At 53.4% G+C, this 15,294-nt stretch overlaps 1 protein-coding gene across 1 annotated transcript; it reads left to right on the top strand.

Annotated features, from left to right (window-relative positions):
• The first annotated feature begins 690 nt into the window (after positions 1-690).
• Fam186b (family with sequence similarity 186 member B) lies at positions 691-14,795 on the top strand. Its single transcript, XM_051159435.1, has 8 exons — positions 691-856; positions 1,776-2,001; positions 3,444-3,626; positions 6,729-8,361; positions 8,869-9,061; positions 11,061-11,230; positions 12,021-12,206; positions 14,519-14,795. Exons 1-8 carry the CDS (start codon positions 761-763, stop codon positions 14,661-14,663), a joined length of 2,832 nt encoding a protein of 943 aa, XP_051015392.1. The 5' UTR covers positions 691-760; the 3' UTR covers positions 14,664-14,795.
• The last annotated feature ends 499 nt before the right edge of the window (positions 14,796-15,294 follow it).

The following is a 15,294-nucleotide window of genomic DNA, read 5'->3' as shown; positions in this document are numbered from 1 at the left end:
AAAGTGAGTCCGGGACAGCCAAGGCTACACAGAGAAACCCTGTCTTGAAAAACCAAAAAGAGAAAAAATGAAAAGAAAAGTGTCCAGTCAGCCTTCTGATGCCGTAAAGAACATGTAGGCCACTGACTCAAAGAGAAGACGGTATCTGACTGACCATCTTGGAGATTCCAGTCTGATCAACAGTCCTTCTGTTTCCAATGTGGTGGAATGAAACCACAACTCGGGGAAGGGAGAAGAGAGAGAGGAGGGCTGAAGTCCCACAAGCCCCTGCGAGGCTACCCAGTGTCCAAGGCCCCCAAGGCCCTACCTCCCTGCAACTTCCCTATGACACCACACTGGGGCCTGGAACCTTCCACAGAGGGACCTTTGGGGAACCCTGATCTAAACTGCAGCAGAAGGTACTTTTTCCCAGTTGCTTTTCTTCCTATTTTTCACCATTAGTATTTAGTTTGGGAACATAACATTTAATGGTTGAACAAAACAACAAACTGGTCAAGTAAAGATAATAGCAGGCAGTGGGTGCAGTCCAGACCAGCGGCAGGAAGTCTAATCTCATAATTCTTTTAAATCAAACTGATGATGTCACTGGGGAAAAGAGAGTCCGTTGGAACCTGGTGTCTGGCAGTTACCAGAGGAGCTGTGGCTGGGCAGAGGGTACCTGGGAACCTCCCTGGGCCCTTAGCCCCCAAAGCTGCTGCTACTGTGTCAGGCCTGTGTACAAGAGACACAGGACATCTTGGGACTGAGAGAATTATCTAGAATGGAGAAGGACAACCCCCCACACTTGGTGACCCCCACATCCGTCAAGGCCATTCTCTCAAAGATTGAGGCTGCCCAGCTGATTCGGACTCAGGAGGTAACCCCAGAGATGAGGAAAACACCCTTCTATTGAGGCCGGATATAGAGGCTAGGGGCCACTTTCACAGTTACACAAGATTCCAGCCTTTGGGGCTTTGGGGGTCTTGGGATACCTGACAAGCCGGGTCTGTAGGCACATAGGTTCACAATGCCCACATCCTGTATTTGACTTATGCGGGGCAGACTGAGACCAGCCACCCCTGTAAGGCCCGGCTGTAAGGTCATAGGACTTGTGCGGCGCAGGCTGAGAGCAGCCACCCCTGTAAGGCCCAGCTGTAAGGTCATAGGCACTAGGAAAGTGGGTAGGAGGCCCCTGGACCGCGCCTAGTGATGGGTCCCAAGTGGTATGAGGTGAGGGTTGAGGGGGTCATATTTTAACAATTCAGACTCTTGTATGCCCCGGAAACACTTGGGGTGATGCCCAAAGGCTCAGATCTGCACAGAAGGCTCTGGTGCAGTTAGTTACTGCTCAAACTCTTCCTGTTTCCACCTGAGTCAGCCCTTGCAAGGAGGGGAATGGGAGTGGTGGGCGTAGGGTGGCAGAGGACACACTGCTTTAACCTCTGATCTGGAGCCTTTCTTTGGAATTCATTTCTTGCCTTGCTGCCTTTTTGTTGTTGTTGTTTTGTTTTGTTTTTGTTTTTCGAGACAGGGTCTCTCTGTGTAGCCCTGGCTGTCCTGGACTCACTTTGTAGACCAGGCTGGCCTCGAACTCACAGAGATCCGCCTGCTTCTGCCTCCTGAGTGCTGGGATTAAAGGCGTGCGCCACCATGCCTGGCTGGATGAGCTCCATTTTATCAGGGACAAAGCCCTGAGATCTGGAGTTAAGCGGCTTGTTTAGGACCATGCACCGCTACAGCCAACCCCAGAATCTAGAGGCCTAACATCTGCCATCTTCTGCCCCTGCCCCATACAGGACATTTCCACCCAGCTCTCAGACATCTTGGACAATGTCAACTGTGCCATCAACCGCTTCCAGAAAGAACTGGGATATGATTTAAAAGAGAAGGCAAAACCTCACCAGCCAGAGCAGAAAGGCAGGAAGAGATTCATCTTGCTGAAGAAAATCGCCTCCTTCTCCAAAGATGCTAAGGCTAAAGAAAACCACCTGTGCGACATCCTCCGCTGGCTGGGTGACTGGGGTGAGTCTGTGGGCCGGGACATCCTCCGCTGGCTGGGTGACTGGGGTGAGTCTGTGGGCCGGGACATCCTCCGCTGGCTGGGTGACTGGGGTGAGTCTGTGGGCCGGGACATCCTCCGCTGGCTGGGTGACTGGGGTGAGTCTGTGGGCCGGGACATCCTCCGCTGGCTGGGTGACTGGGGTGAGTCTGTGGGCCGGGACATCCTCCGCTGGCTGGGTGACTGGGGTGAGTCTGTGGGCCGGGACATCCTCCGCTGGCTGGGTGACTGGGGTGAGTCTGTGGGCCGGGACATCCTCCGCTGGCTGGGTGACTGGGGTGAGTCTGTGGGCTGGGACATCCTCCGCTGGCTGGGTGACTGGGGTGAGTCTGTGGGCTGGGCTCAGTCTCGGGAGCTGGTGCCTTCCCCAGACACACTGGTCCCAGCTGCCTCAGGCTTTTCCTATCTCCACCTACATCAGCATTTGCCAGGAGGAGAATGGGGGCAGCAGAGGACAGATCATAACACCTCTTTCTCAGGTGAAGGCTCCCCGTGTCAGGGCGCACAGCCTCCATGTCCCAGGGGGGTTCTGTCAGCCAGGCCTTTTGTTGCTCTAACCAACACCTGAGAGGAAGAGAGGATAAAGGTTCAGTGTAGCTCCTGGCTTGAGCGCTGTCAGTGCTGGTCTCCTGACCCTATCACTTCAGGCCTGAAGGTCATGGTGACAGCAAGCAGAGAACAGGAAGAGGCCACAGGCAAGACATCACCATTTAAAGGCACACCCCCAGTGACCCACTTGCCCCAACTTGGTCATACCCTCCATACACGTACTGCCTCCCAACAGTCCACCCTCACGCTCTGATCCCCTTGGTAAAATGCCCTTGCCCAGAGGTGTGTGCCTTTCACCAATCCAGCCAAGGACAGTCACCACATACAGGGCTGGGAACGTGGCCGGTGGGTAAATGCTTGCTACGCAAGCTTGAAGACTTGAGTTACGACTCCCAGAACCTACATAAAAGCTCGAGAGTGGCAGCATGTGCCTACACCCTCAGCATTGGAGTGTGGAGACAGGGGGGACATCCCAGCCAGTCTAGCACCAATGGCAAGGTCCAGGGTCAGGAGACAGTCCACTGTGACCTCTGGGCTTCACACACACTCACAAAGGCAAGCGTCGCAGCCTAGGCCACATAGTGAGACTCTTGTCTCAAGCAAGCAGACAACAGAAGCACAAAGACAGCAGTTGATTCTACCTAATCCACCTAGTGGTGCAGGTATGAGATAACACAACAGGCATGGATCAACTCCCACGTTAGCAATGCCCTCTCCTGTCTATTGCATTTCCGCAGGGCAATCCTCATGCCCATCATTTCACAAGCATGCAACTCCCACCGCTGTAGGCCGAAGTGTGGGGTCCCCAGAGGACAGACTGTCCTCAGCCTGGCCCCCCTCCCCCAACCCTGCCCAGGTGACAGTCTGACCTATGAGATGAAAAACAGGAGGAGTGCGGAGGAAGAGGAAGCCCTGGATGAGTGGATGGAGGTGATAGAGAAAGTGCTGCCTCTCTCCCTCATGGCCACCAAAGGAGGCATGGAGTCGCTCATCTCTCTTTGCTCCACTCTCATTGAAGAACAAAAGAAAAGGACACAAAGTAGGTTCCTGGAGCATCTAGGAGGAGAGTGGGGTAGGGGGATGGTCTGGGTGCCATCTCAGGGGATGCAGTCTCAGGAGGGCCTGTAGGGGCCCCTCCATAACACACACACACACACACACACACACACACACACACACACACACACACACACACACACACGACAGTAGAGTGGGAAGCCAGGGTGCAGAGCAGGGGTAATCAGACCCATGCTGATCACAAAGCTGTTCTGAGCTGTACTGCACAGGTTGATCTTCCTAGGACAGGGGTTCAATTTCCCAGCACCCACAACTGTCTGTAACTCCAGTTCAAGGGGGACCTGACATCTGCTTCTGGTCTCTAAAGGAACTACATGCCAGTGGTACACAGACCAAAACGCCCTAACATAACCTAGCACTTGGGAGGCAGAGGCAGGTGGATCTCTGGGTTTGAAACCAGCCTGGTCTACAGAGTGAGTTCCAAGACAGCCAGGGCTACACAAAGAAACCCTGTCTTGAAACAAACAAACAAACAAACAAACAAACAAACCAAAAAGAAAGAAGAAAGAAACCAAAACAAAAAATTTTTTGTTTTGTTTTTCTTTTTTTTTGTGTGTAGGGGGTTTGAGACAGGGTTTCTGTGTAGCCTTGGCTGTCCTGGCTTTGTAGACCAGACTGGCCTCAAACTCACAGCAATCTGCCTGCCTCTGTGCTGGGATTAAAGGAGTGCGCCACCACGCCCGGCCAAAACAAAACTTTTTTAAAGATATAGGTACGAGTGAGGTGAAGCTGATCCCTCAAATGCTTCTGGGAGCTATGGCCTCGTGGGATTCTGGGAAACAAGGCCGACTGGCCAGAAAAGCTGCAGTCAAAGAACTCCCTTTCCTCATTTGAACCCAGCCCAGGCCAGGGTTTGGTAAGCTTCAGCCGGAAGTCCCTCCAGAGCCTTCCTGATTTCCCTAAGGTGGTCAGTCACCAGCCTGGCTAACCCTTAGAATTTCGTTCCTATCCAGGCTAACACCGACCTGAAATGACCTCTTGAATTTTGTAGATGAGTGCCCTGATGCTCACAGAGCAGAGAGACCACAGGACAAGTTGTGACAAAGGCCCCTGCCTTGGCTAGCCTTATCAAGAGCACAGGCTTTGGGCTGAAGCAGATCTCAGCTCGAATCCCACCTCTGCCAACGTTGGGCATCTTTACTTTCTCTCACAAGCCTGTTTGTTTAAGGGCATCATCTACAGGTATGGTGGGCTCACCTTTAATCACAGCACTCAGGATGCAGAGGCAAGAGAATTTCTGTGAGTTTGAAGCCAGCCTGGTCTGCACAGTGACTTCCAGGACAGCCAGAGCTATATGTAAAGGGAACATGTTTCAGAAAAAAAAAAAAATTAAGGTTGAATGCCATGGGAGGAAGAATACAGAAAATGGAGATTATTGTCCCATAATTTTTTTCTTTTTTCTTTTTTTTTTTTTTTGAGACTGGGTTTCTCTGTGTAGCCTTGACTGTTCTGGACTCACTTTATAGACCAGGTTGGCATCGAACTCACAGTGATCCTCCTGCCTCTGCCTCCCGAGTGCTGGGATTAAAGGCGTGCGCCACCATGCCCAGCAGTCCCATAATTTTCACCATCTTCTATTTTAAGATATAGTTCTTTGTATGCTTATTTTCTTGTGAGAGTGTAAATTTGCGCGGCGTGTTTGTGTGTAGGCCAGAGACTACTACTGGGTGTCTTTCTCAATCACTCTCCACCTTACTTTCTGAGATAGCCTCTCACTGAACTTAGAGCGTCCCAATGGCTCGACTGGTTGACCAGCAAGCCCAAGGGCTGCTCCCGTCCCTGCCTCTCCAGTAGGGTAATGAGACTGCAGTGTGCCTAGCACAGCCAGCTCTTGCATCGGTGTTGGGAATCTAAAGTCAGGCTCTCGAGCCTACACAGCACGTGTATCGTCACCCGAACATCTCATCAGCCTGACAGAGTGTAAACTCTTGGTTTGTTTGGTTTTTTGAGGCAGGGTTTCTCTGTGTAGCCCTGGCTGTCCTGGACTCACTCTATAGACCAGGCTGGCCTCGAACCCACAGAGATCCACCTGCCTCTGCTTCCTGAGTGCTGGCATCAAAGGGGTGCGCTGCCAGTGCCCGGCTTTGTGGAGATTATTTATTGAGCACCAACTTTAGGGTTACACTTGGCCTTAAATAGGTGTACTGTAAGTTCCAAGAATGAGAATCTACAGGTGTTCCCGTTTTTCAAATGAGGAAACTAAGGCACTAAGAATTTTTAAAATGTGCCGAAGGCAAACGGTACAAGTTAGATTTGGATCAAAGTGACTTGGCCCCAGAATTCTGAAGCTTAGGGTGATATGGCTCGCCCAGCAGTGAGATGCTAGGCTGAGCTCAGCATCACGTAAGTGCCACGTGCTCTCTTGCCTCCCATCCAAAGCTGGCTGCTGTCCTCTTTGCCAGTGACGTTTGAGAAGATGCTCCCAGATGACCCTTCTGTCAGCCCTACACCTAGCAGTAGGCACAAAGGGCACATCATGGCCAGCTCTGGACGAGATGACATCTGTCACTGGGGTCGCACACAGTACAGGCAGTCTGTGCTTAGTTTATTTTCTTGGGGTGAGGGCCTAATGTGACAATTGCTACAACAATAATGGCGGCATGTGAGTGGTTGTAATAGAGTCTCTATAGGCACAGTTCGGAGGTAACAGAAAAAGGAAAGGCAGCTTGTACGTGGGACTCGGGCGGTTGGGTAGTCGGCTTAAGGAGCCCAACATGGATTTTGGGGTAGGAAAGGGGCATGGTTAGAAAAGTAGCTCCTTGTTAGGGAGAGGGTTGGACTGAGTGGAGCTGACACACTGTACCAGGCCACTTTGGGCTCTGCAGGCGCTGTGCCACTGGTAGACCTAAGGCTATGCCCGAGGCAATCTTAGGCCGGGCAGAGGTGTCTCCAGACAACCCTCCTCTGGCTCATGGTGCCAGCTTCTTGCTCTTGCCTGTCCCAAACAGGGGTGGGTGAGAGTTCTGGCTCGGCAGGTTCTGGAGAGTCAGGACACCTCTCTCCTGGGGCCTCGCCACCTCTTAACAGGAGCTTGAGGCTTTTCCCCTCTCTCCATCCCTTCCAGCATCCAAACATAACTTCTGGCAGGATTGGCGGGAGAAGAGACCACAGACGCCCCCAGTGCCCCCTCAGCCACTGAGCCCGGAGCAGATGCTGCAGGACAAGAGCACCACCATCACAGAGGTCTCAGAGGTGAAGTCTATGCTACAGGAACTCCTCGACTCCAGCATGTTTAACAAAGGGGAGGTCAAGGCCATCAGGTACATGTCCACCGTGGTGGAGAACCTCAGCAAGGCCTTGATACTCCAGCACAAGGAGAACAGGAGGCTGGAGAGCAAGTGCAAGCACCTGCAGGTGGAGATGACTAAGGAGCTCAGCAGCCAGAGGCTGTACTTCCAAAAATCCATCCAAGTCCTCAAGAGCAAAAGGGATGCGCTGCTGAAACAGGTAGAGGTCCTAGGGGACAAGTACCACGACCTCCTCATGATAAAGCAGGCCCTGGAATTCCAGCTGAAGACGGTTCAGTCTGCTGGGGGTCTAGAAGAACCAGATCAGGCCTTGGTCGGCACACCCCCGGAAAAAGAGACCCTTCTAGAGGAACCCCGACAGGAGCTCACGGGGGAAGGGTATTTGTTTTCACCATTCTCCCTAAGTCCCCTGGCCAAGGCCTGGGACAGTGGCACTGTCCCTTCAACACATGAGCCACTCTTCGCCACGGCCACAGACTCAAGGGTTGAAGACGTGTTCAGCAAGCACCTCGAGCCTGTGCTGCTGCACTCGGAGGTCCCCCAGTTTTCTACACAGTGGGAAAAACTGGTCGAAAAAGCCCCAGATCCTGAGGGCAAAGTCCAGGAGGACGGCTGCTTCCAAGAGAAGGAAGGAGTCCAAAGTAAGTCCTATGCCGAGAAGTCCCCAGGGAGCTCCAGGAGGATGCTTGTGGAGGACCACAAAAAGCACTGGGAGGAGGAAGAGCGCAGCTGGGAGACAAGGAGGCAGCAGTGGCTGCAGGAGGAAGAAATGTGGCTTCAGCGACAGAAGAAGTGGGCCCTGTTGGAGCAGGAGCACCAGGAGAAGGCCCGGCAGTGGGAGGCGGAGGCAGCCGCCAGGCAGCAGTGGCAGAGATTTACCCAGCCGGAAGAGAAGAAACGGAGCCCCAGGAGGGCAAGTGCAGAGCAGAAGGAAGGTTCCGAGAAGCTGATCTTCACACCCACCAGCCGGTGGAGGAACTTGGAAAAGTCAGAGGCAGCACGGGCACCTCCCCAGTGCCGGGCCCAGTCTGCTCGCCAAAACAGGAGGCCGCACTTAGCCTCGTCGGAACATGGCCAGCAGCCTGGCCAGGGAGACCAGAGGCCCCAAAGCTCAGCTGAGTTGATGCACACGCCACGGGCCCGCCAGGCTTCTGCTAAGCCCAAGAAATGTGCTTCCTTCCCGGTCTCTGGGACATTGATCCGAAGGGTGACCCGGTCCTCTCTGCAGAAAGTCCCAGAAACCCCCAAGGACAAGGTATACCATCTAGCCATGGCAGCTCAGTTGAAGAACCTTCAAATTCTGGGGGGTTTGGAATTGGAGTTGGCACTGCCACAATGCCTGCGCAGCAAGGCCCTAGAGGTCACCGCCATCACCATGGAGCTGAGCACCCTCAGGCTGCAGCACCTATGCAAGAAATACATCTACTACAGACACTTCCAGAGGATCCGGTAGGTGCTCCAGCACCACCAGCACCACCCCCAGGACCCACCCCCACCCCCCACCCCGACACACACACACTGCAAAATAGGGCGGAGTCAAAACCCAGGGGAGAGATGAAGGGCTGTGGGCAGGAATCCATGAGGGAAACCCCGTAGATCTTCTGGAAAAGGGGATTAACAAAGGCTGGTGTCCGCCATGGGCAATGCTCGAAGGTGTAGGAGGTGCGGCATCTGCTATGCTGTTTTTCTCACGGTGGGCTTTCCCTCCGAACCTACCTCCCTTCCAACCCCTTTTTTACTGGTTGTCATTCAATGTATTTTCTACCGTTTCCTTGACTTTTCCTTTCCAGCCCTGACATCCAGTCCCCCCTCCCAGCCCTCCCCCTCATACCACCTTCCTCCTTTCTGCTCCCCTCATAGCCTCATTCCTCTTTTCATGGAGGTGTCTCTCTGGTCAACTGACTTAGTGGGAAGAGGCAGCGTCTCGTCTCCTAAGTCTCTTTCCTTTCTTGCCAGACAAGAAGTGACCAAACACATAGGAGCCACCCAGCAAATGAAGGTCGCCTATAAGGCCCGCAGTCTCCACGTGTTCCTGGAAAACATTGACCGACTGCAGAGCGTCAGGCTGCGGGCCTGGACTGACAAGCAGAAGACACTGGAGGAGAGGCACCAGGAATGCCTGCATACCATGGTGGCCATGTTCCCCAAGGTGGGTCCGCTTGCCCTGCCACCTGTTTGGAGTGAGCAGACTGAGGGTTGCCAGCCGATGGGCAACGAGAGGGCCTGTGAGCGCCTCTGGGCTGGAGGATGAGGGAAGAGCTGAGTCCTGCAGTCTCTCCTTGGAGCTGGGGTTCCCTGCTGCTCCCCTCAGCTCTGCTTGTCACCCAGGCTTGAGGCACAACTGTCTCTTCTCCCCCTTGCCCAGGCCCGGCTTTGCCCTTCCTGGAGAGCTTCTTCCAAGCTCTTCCTGATAAAGAAGGCAAAGTAGGGTAAATTATGGTGGCCTGAAAGTGCCTCTTTTTTAATTTTTATTTTATGTGCATTGGTGTGCGGGTGTCAGATTCCTGGAACTGGAATTACAGACAGTTGTGAGCTGCCATGTGGGTGCTGGGAACTGAACCTGGGTCCTCTGGAAGAGCACGGACTGCTCTTCTAAAGGATAGAGGTTCAATTCCCAGCACCCACATGGAGTTCTGGGATGGAACTCAAGCCAGCAGGCTGTCATGGCAAGCACCTTCAAAAAAACAAAAACAAAACCAAAAAGGAATCTGGTAATAGGTGGGGCACAAATGCGTCTCTGTAGAACATCTTGGTGTTGTCTACAAGGACAGTTACAACTATAGCTATTCACCCATGCTTCCCGCTGTGTCCTTCTGCCTATGTCTCCCCATTTCTTGGCCCACACCCCAACTTTGGTGACCACTGTTTTATTTTTTACCTCTATACATTTGACTTTTTTTTTTTCCTCCTTCTATTGGGTTCCACATATAAATGCATCTGGCTTACTTCACTTAGCATGCAGGCTGTTGTAAATTGTAGGCGCGCCTCTTAGGAGGGGCTGGGGTACGCCAGACAAGAGAGGTAAGAGACTGGCCAGTGGCGTGGCCTGGAGATCCCATGAGCACCGCTGTGGAGACGGAGCCAGCCATCATGACATAGGATGGAAGTTCATCTCTCTTCTGGGTTGCGATGGTTGAATTTAAAGTGTCCCCCACAGGCTCAAGTTTTGGATGTTCAGTGTCCAGTCTGTGGCACTACCTTGAAGACTTTGGCCTTTAGGAAGTGGGGTCTGCCTAGGGGTAGTAGGTCATTAGAATCAGACCCGGAAGGTTATATTCAGCTCTGGTTCGGCTGTGGCTCTCCGCTTTCTGTCTCAGGCACATGAGCAATGACCATGGTGGACTGAAATCTCTCTGAAACCGGGAGCCAAAATGCACAAGAGAAATGAAATCCTTGTAGCATTCTGTACAAGCGGGTGAGAAATGAAAACAACTTGCTACGCTGCTGCATGCCCGCAAACCAACATTTAGATAGCAAATATAAAATGAAATAGTGAGGCCGGCGAGATGGCGCAGAGGCTAAAGGCACTTGCCACACAAGTATGACAACCTCAATCTGGTCCCTAGAACACATGGCACATACATTAATGATAATAAAGTTTTATCAGAACACTGACATATCCTGCAGCCTTTTAAAAAAGGGCCCCCCTGCTCCTCAGCCAGCTCGCGGCTGGGCTTGGTGTGAGGCCCTGCACATGTTCTGCTGCCTGGCTTCCTTCAGTTTTCTTTCTTCTGTTTTGCCCAGTGTCCAGATTCTTTACTACAAAGCAGAAAGTAGGAACCACCCCACAAATAAGAACTGAAGTTCTTTTCTTCGTAGTTGTTTTGTTTTTGTTTTTGTTTTGAGACAGAGTTTCTCTGTGTCACCCTGGCTGTCCTGGACTTGCTTTGTAGACCAGGCTGGCCTTGAACTCACAAAGTTCCACCTGCCTCTGCCTCCCAAGTTCTGGGATTAAAGGCACACACCACCACAGCTCGGCTATGAAGGACTTTCAAGGAAAATGTCATATGCTAGGGACCTGGGGTTTGTAGTCAAAGGGTCTTAGTCTCTCCTCAACCCAGAGCCCAGTGACAATCAGACAAGACCTCCTTCCATCCTAGAGAGACCTCTTTCCCCATCTTCCTGACGCCCTCTACTGGCTCCTCTAGCTCCAGCAAGACTGGAACATCCACCTGAGCATGCCTGTGGTCACCTCAGCAAAGCCAGGGAAATGCAAGTCACCTCCAGTCTTACTCCAGAGAGTCCGTTCCAGCAGTTCCTCCAACAAGCAACCCCCTCCGCGTAAGCACCAGGAATCTGTGGCCCTGCGGATAGCCAGGTGGGTGTTGGCAGGCAAAGGGGCAGCCAGTAGGCTGAGCAGGGAGGCAGGAAGCAGGGGCCATTACTCCGGGGCAGCCACCGCAAAAGAAGACACAAGCAAAGGGCATGGTGCTGGCTTCGAGGTCCAGTCTACTCAGCTGCCCTGACTGGCTCTGGTGCTCAGATGCAGGGTTAGAGTGTGGGGGGGGCAGGTTGGGGGGGGGTAGCCTGAAGACTCTGAGAAAACACAGGGGATAGCCTACTCCAGGCATACTAACCCAGGTCTACCATTGGTCCATCCACATACACAAGCCCAATTCTTCCCACCATGTGGGCTCACAGGCACATAGATGGTAGACCTCCAGGCAGCCAAGATGACCCACACGAACACCTACCCCAAGGGGACCTGATTCAGAGCTGCTTCAGCCCCAGCTTACATGCCTAGAAGTGGAGCTTCAGGAACTAAGACAAGACAGGGGCCTGTGTTGGGGAGGGAGGGTGACAAGAGGGTGGTGGCAAGCTCTTTAAGAAAGGAAGAAAATGATGGGTATGGTGGCACACCCCTTTAATCCCAGCACTCAGGAGGCAGAGGCAGGCAGATCAATGTGAGTTCGAGGCCAGCCTCGAGTCCAAGCCAGCCAGGGCTATACAGAGAAACCCTGTCCTGAAAAACAAAAACAAAAAAAGGCAGGGAGGGCGGGAACACAGCCCAGCGTCCTGGACCTTGTGGCCCTGAGGAGGGCGTGGCTCCTCAGCCTGGTTCTGTGTTTCTTTGTCTCTTGACATTCTCTGGGTGCTCCCACTCCCAGGCAACAAGGAAACCGGATGGAAGCCATCTGGAAAGCTGATGTGGCCTCTTCAAGTCACCCAATAGAAAAGAAGACGCCTGCAAGCCCTCCCTGGGGCCAGCTAGGGGGACACCCAGATATCCCCAGGCTGCTGGCACTGGAAGAGCACCCCTCGCACCACAGAAGCGTGATGCCCCTTAAGGCTCGGTAAGCAGCAAGGGTGGGTGCTTAAACCGGAATCGGGGAGACCTGTACAATCACGGATGCAGTGCGCTCAGCAGCCCTGGCCCTCCCTCCAGACACCAGTCCTGGCCTGTCTTTATGCACATCAGGAAGGAAACGCTGCCTGCCTCATCCACGCACAGGCCATCAACATGGGTCCTAGGAACAACAGTACTTCAGCCGCCCACAGGATTTCCCATAGCACTTAGGTTCCTGCCGGGGGGGGGGGGGGGGGGGGGTACCTTTGCACGCGTTCCCGGGTTTACACGGCCTTCTTGGGTACCCTAGCTTTCCCCAAGTCTAGGGTTGTTCTAGAGAACCAGGTGGAAGGGCAAAGAGACTGGGGGAGACCAGGAGTTGTGTGACAGACCTAAGAGGCGAACCTGGGCCTGTCTTTGCGGTTCTCATTTCCTGACGGGGAAGAGCAGCTGGGGACCGGGTGTGGGGATACACACCTGTACCCCAGCACTTGGGAGCCAGAGACAGAAGCTCTCCAGTTTAAGGCCAGCCTGGGCCAGCCAGGGGTGAGGGAGGGGAGCCTCGGGACTCAGGACCCAGGGGGCCAGCTGAGGGCATCTCTGGTTAGAGCAGGTCCCTCCCCTTTGCCCCTCTTGGCTTGAAGCTATCACCACTGAAGGCTCAAGGCTCTTTCAAGGGACCTTTTCGTGTTTACCTGCTGCTAGTGGACTTGTAACAAAAAGAAGTCAGTGGGGGGTTCTGCGCAGTGAGGCCCTCCCCTGCTGCCATGCCCTACTGCAAGCACCTTCTGTGCCCCACTCTGTGCGTTCCTCGTACTGCCCTGGCTCTGCAGTCTGGGGAGCCTGAGGCCCACCTCTGTGTTCTTTCCATGTATAACAGAAGGAGAGGGCAGCTGGGGTGCCGCCTCAGTCTGTACACTGCTTGCTGTACAAGCTCACGGACCTGAGTTCGGGTCCCCAGCTCCTATGTAAAAGGCCAGGCATGGCAGCACACATGGGAAGTCCCAGCAGCAGGAGGTGGCGCTCACTGGCTCACTTAGCTTGCCTCATCAAATTGACGAGCCCCAGGTTCAGGGAGAGATCCTGTCTCAAGACGTAGAGAGCAACTGGAGACACCCAGTGTCAACCCTTGACCTCACCACGTACTCACACACAGGTCACACACATACACCCACGTGCCCACGTGAGCATGTACATGCACACACAGAGCTACACACACAAAGAAAGAGGATGATGGGAAAAGAGTCACACAGTGAACAGCGCCCACCAGCAGCTTCCTTTCTTGTCTTCTCCTTCACTCACACTCTGTGGTATAACGTGCAGAATTCCAAGCTCCCATTCACGTCTCAAGCAGATCCGCTCCACCCACCCCTGAGCCTCCACTGGGATCTCAGCCGCGGGCAGAAGCACATATCAAAATATTGTTCCCGGCAAAGACAGCTTTCTCTTTGTGAGAGAATGTAGGTGAATACAATTTCCTTCCCCCTCTTACAACTTTACAGGAGTCTATTCGACTTACCACAGTTCCAGTACAGGGGCGGTGCCTTCCTCTTCACCTGCACCCCGGGCTGACTCCCCTCCCTGTCTCGGGCTCCTGGGTGTTTTTATAAGGGTCCAGTGTTGGCTCAGGACCCTGTGGTTGCGGTATGAGGGCCAGCCAGTGTTGTTTTCTTATAACAGAGGGTGAGACGTAATGTACCACCTGTAATGCTAGCATCACGGAGGCTGAGAGGGGAGGCCTGCAGGAAGCTCAGGGCCAGGGTGATCTCACAGTGAGTTCCAAGCTAAGCAGCCAGCCACATAGGAACTCTGTCTTTAAAAAAAAACAATTGGAGGCTGGGCATGGTGGCGCACGCCTTTAATCCCAGTACTCGGGAGGCAGAGGCAGGAGGATCACTGTGAGTTCGAGAACAGCTTGGTATAGGAAGTGAGTCCAAGACAGCCAAGGCTACACAGAGAAACCCTGTCTCAACTACCCCCCCCCAATGGAAGTGGGTGAGTTAGAAAGTTGAGGGAGCAGAGGCAAGAGGAGTTCTGTGAGCTCACGGCTGGCCTGGGTTCAAGGACAGCCAGGGCTTCCATAATGAGACCCTGCCTCAAAAACAAACAAAAGGTCTGGAAAAAGGAGAAGATGGAGTGTGACTAGCTGGCTCAGTGGGTGCTGTCAGGAGTAGGTGTCGCTTTCAACCACAGCCTGAGCCAGCCAGCCAGCATGCCTGGCAGAAATGTCAGGCTAAGCAGTTGTATACAGGTCAAGTCCAAGCCCAGCTCTGACTTGTCGCGGGCCTCACCTCGGTTGCTAACCAGCACATGTATTAGCTCCTTCAGTGCCCCGGTGACCCAAAGAAAGGAATGCCAGGAACTCTCGGAGGACCTATCTGAGCTTGTCCGAAAAATGTCCAGTCAGTCCCTCCCTGGATCCCTACAAGGCCGGAAGGACCGGGCAGCTCCAGTTCCCACTTAGTTACTGAGCCTCACACTCCCCTGTTACTAAAGACCTCACAGCGGCGAGCTACTGATGCGGGTTCCCAGCTGGTGGTTTTAAACACACACGGCTGTTGCTAAGTGTCCTAGAATTTTGAGAAACACTATTTTCTTTCTTCAGTCCCCAAACTGTTAGTTTTTAATAAAATAGAGGTTGGTTTAAAGTCTCCTGTCCTGTCGCTGAAAGTCCCACCCCTGGACTCATCTTTGGAGCAGGACCAAGGCCATCTGACAATAAGCCAGGTGTCAAGCAGAGAGCTGCCCTGGCCTCCGGAAGCCATCGAGCCAGAGGCGTTATCAGTGCCGCCGCCGCCCCCCCCCCCCCACAGTCAGCTAGAGATGCTATCTAAACGGAACACAAGTAATATCTGACTTCAAGTGGTTAGCAGGACAGCTCAGGAGACGAGAACACACGCCTGTGATCCCAGCACCTGCAAGGCAGAGGCAGGAGGAGTCATGAGCATCCTCGACTACACGGGTAGAGGAAATGAGATATGGGAGATTCCAGATCTAGATGGCAGGGGTTGAGGAGGCCAGCAGCAGCCACAGCAGACATGTGTCTGTTCAATTAATACATTAGTCTATGAATACCTGCCTACGCTCTCCCAGCC

Source organism: Acomys russatus, chromosome 17, assembly GCF_903995435.1.
Source record: "Acomys russatus chromosome 17, mAcoRus1.1, whole genome shotgun sequence".
Lineage (NCBI taxonomy): Eukaryota > Metazoa > Chordata > Mammalia > Rodentia > Muridae > Acomys > Acomys russatus.
The sequence above is the reverse complement of the archived record's forward strand: the minus strand, read 5'-3'. Positions and strand labels throughout refer to the sequence as shown.

What these genes read in the sequence shown, in the direction of transcription:
- Fam186b (XM_051159435.1), top strand. Translation starts at nt 761, where the DNA reads ATGGAGAAGGACAACCCCCCACACTTGGTGACCCCCACATCCGTCAAG. An exon ending in TGGTGGCCATGTTCCCCAAG is followed by an intron (nt 9,062 to 11,060) that starts GTGGGTCCGCTT and finishes TGGCTCCTCTAG; the next exon opens with CTCCAGCAAGACTGGAACAT. An exon ending in GTGATGCCCCTTAAGGCTCG is followed by an intron (nt 12,207 to 14,518) that starts GTAAGCAGCAAG and finishes CACATGTATTAG; the next exon opens with CTCCTTCAGTGCCCCGGTGA.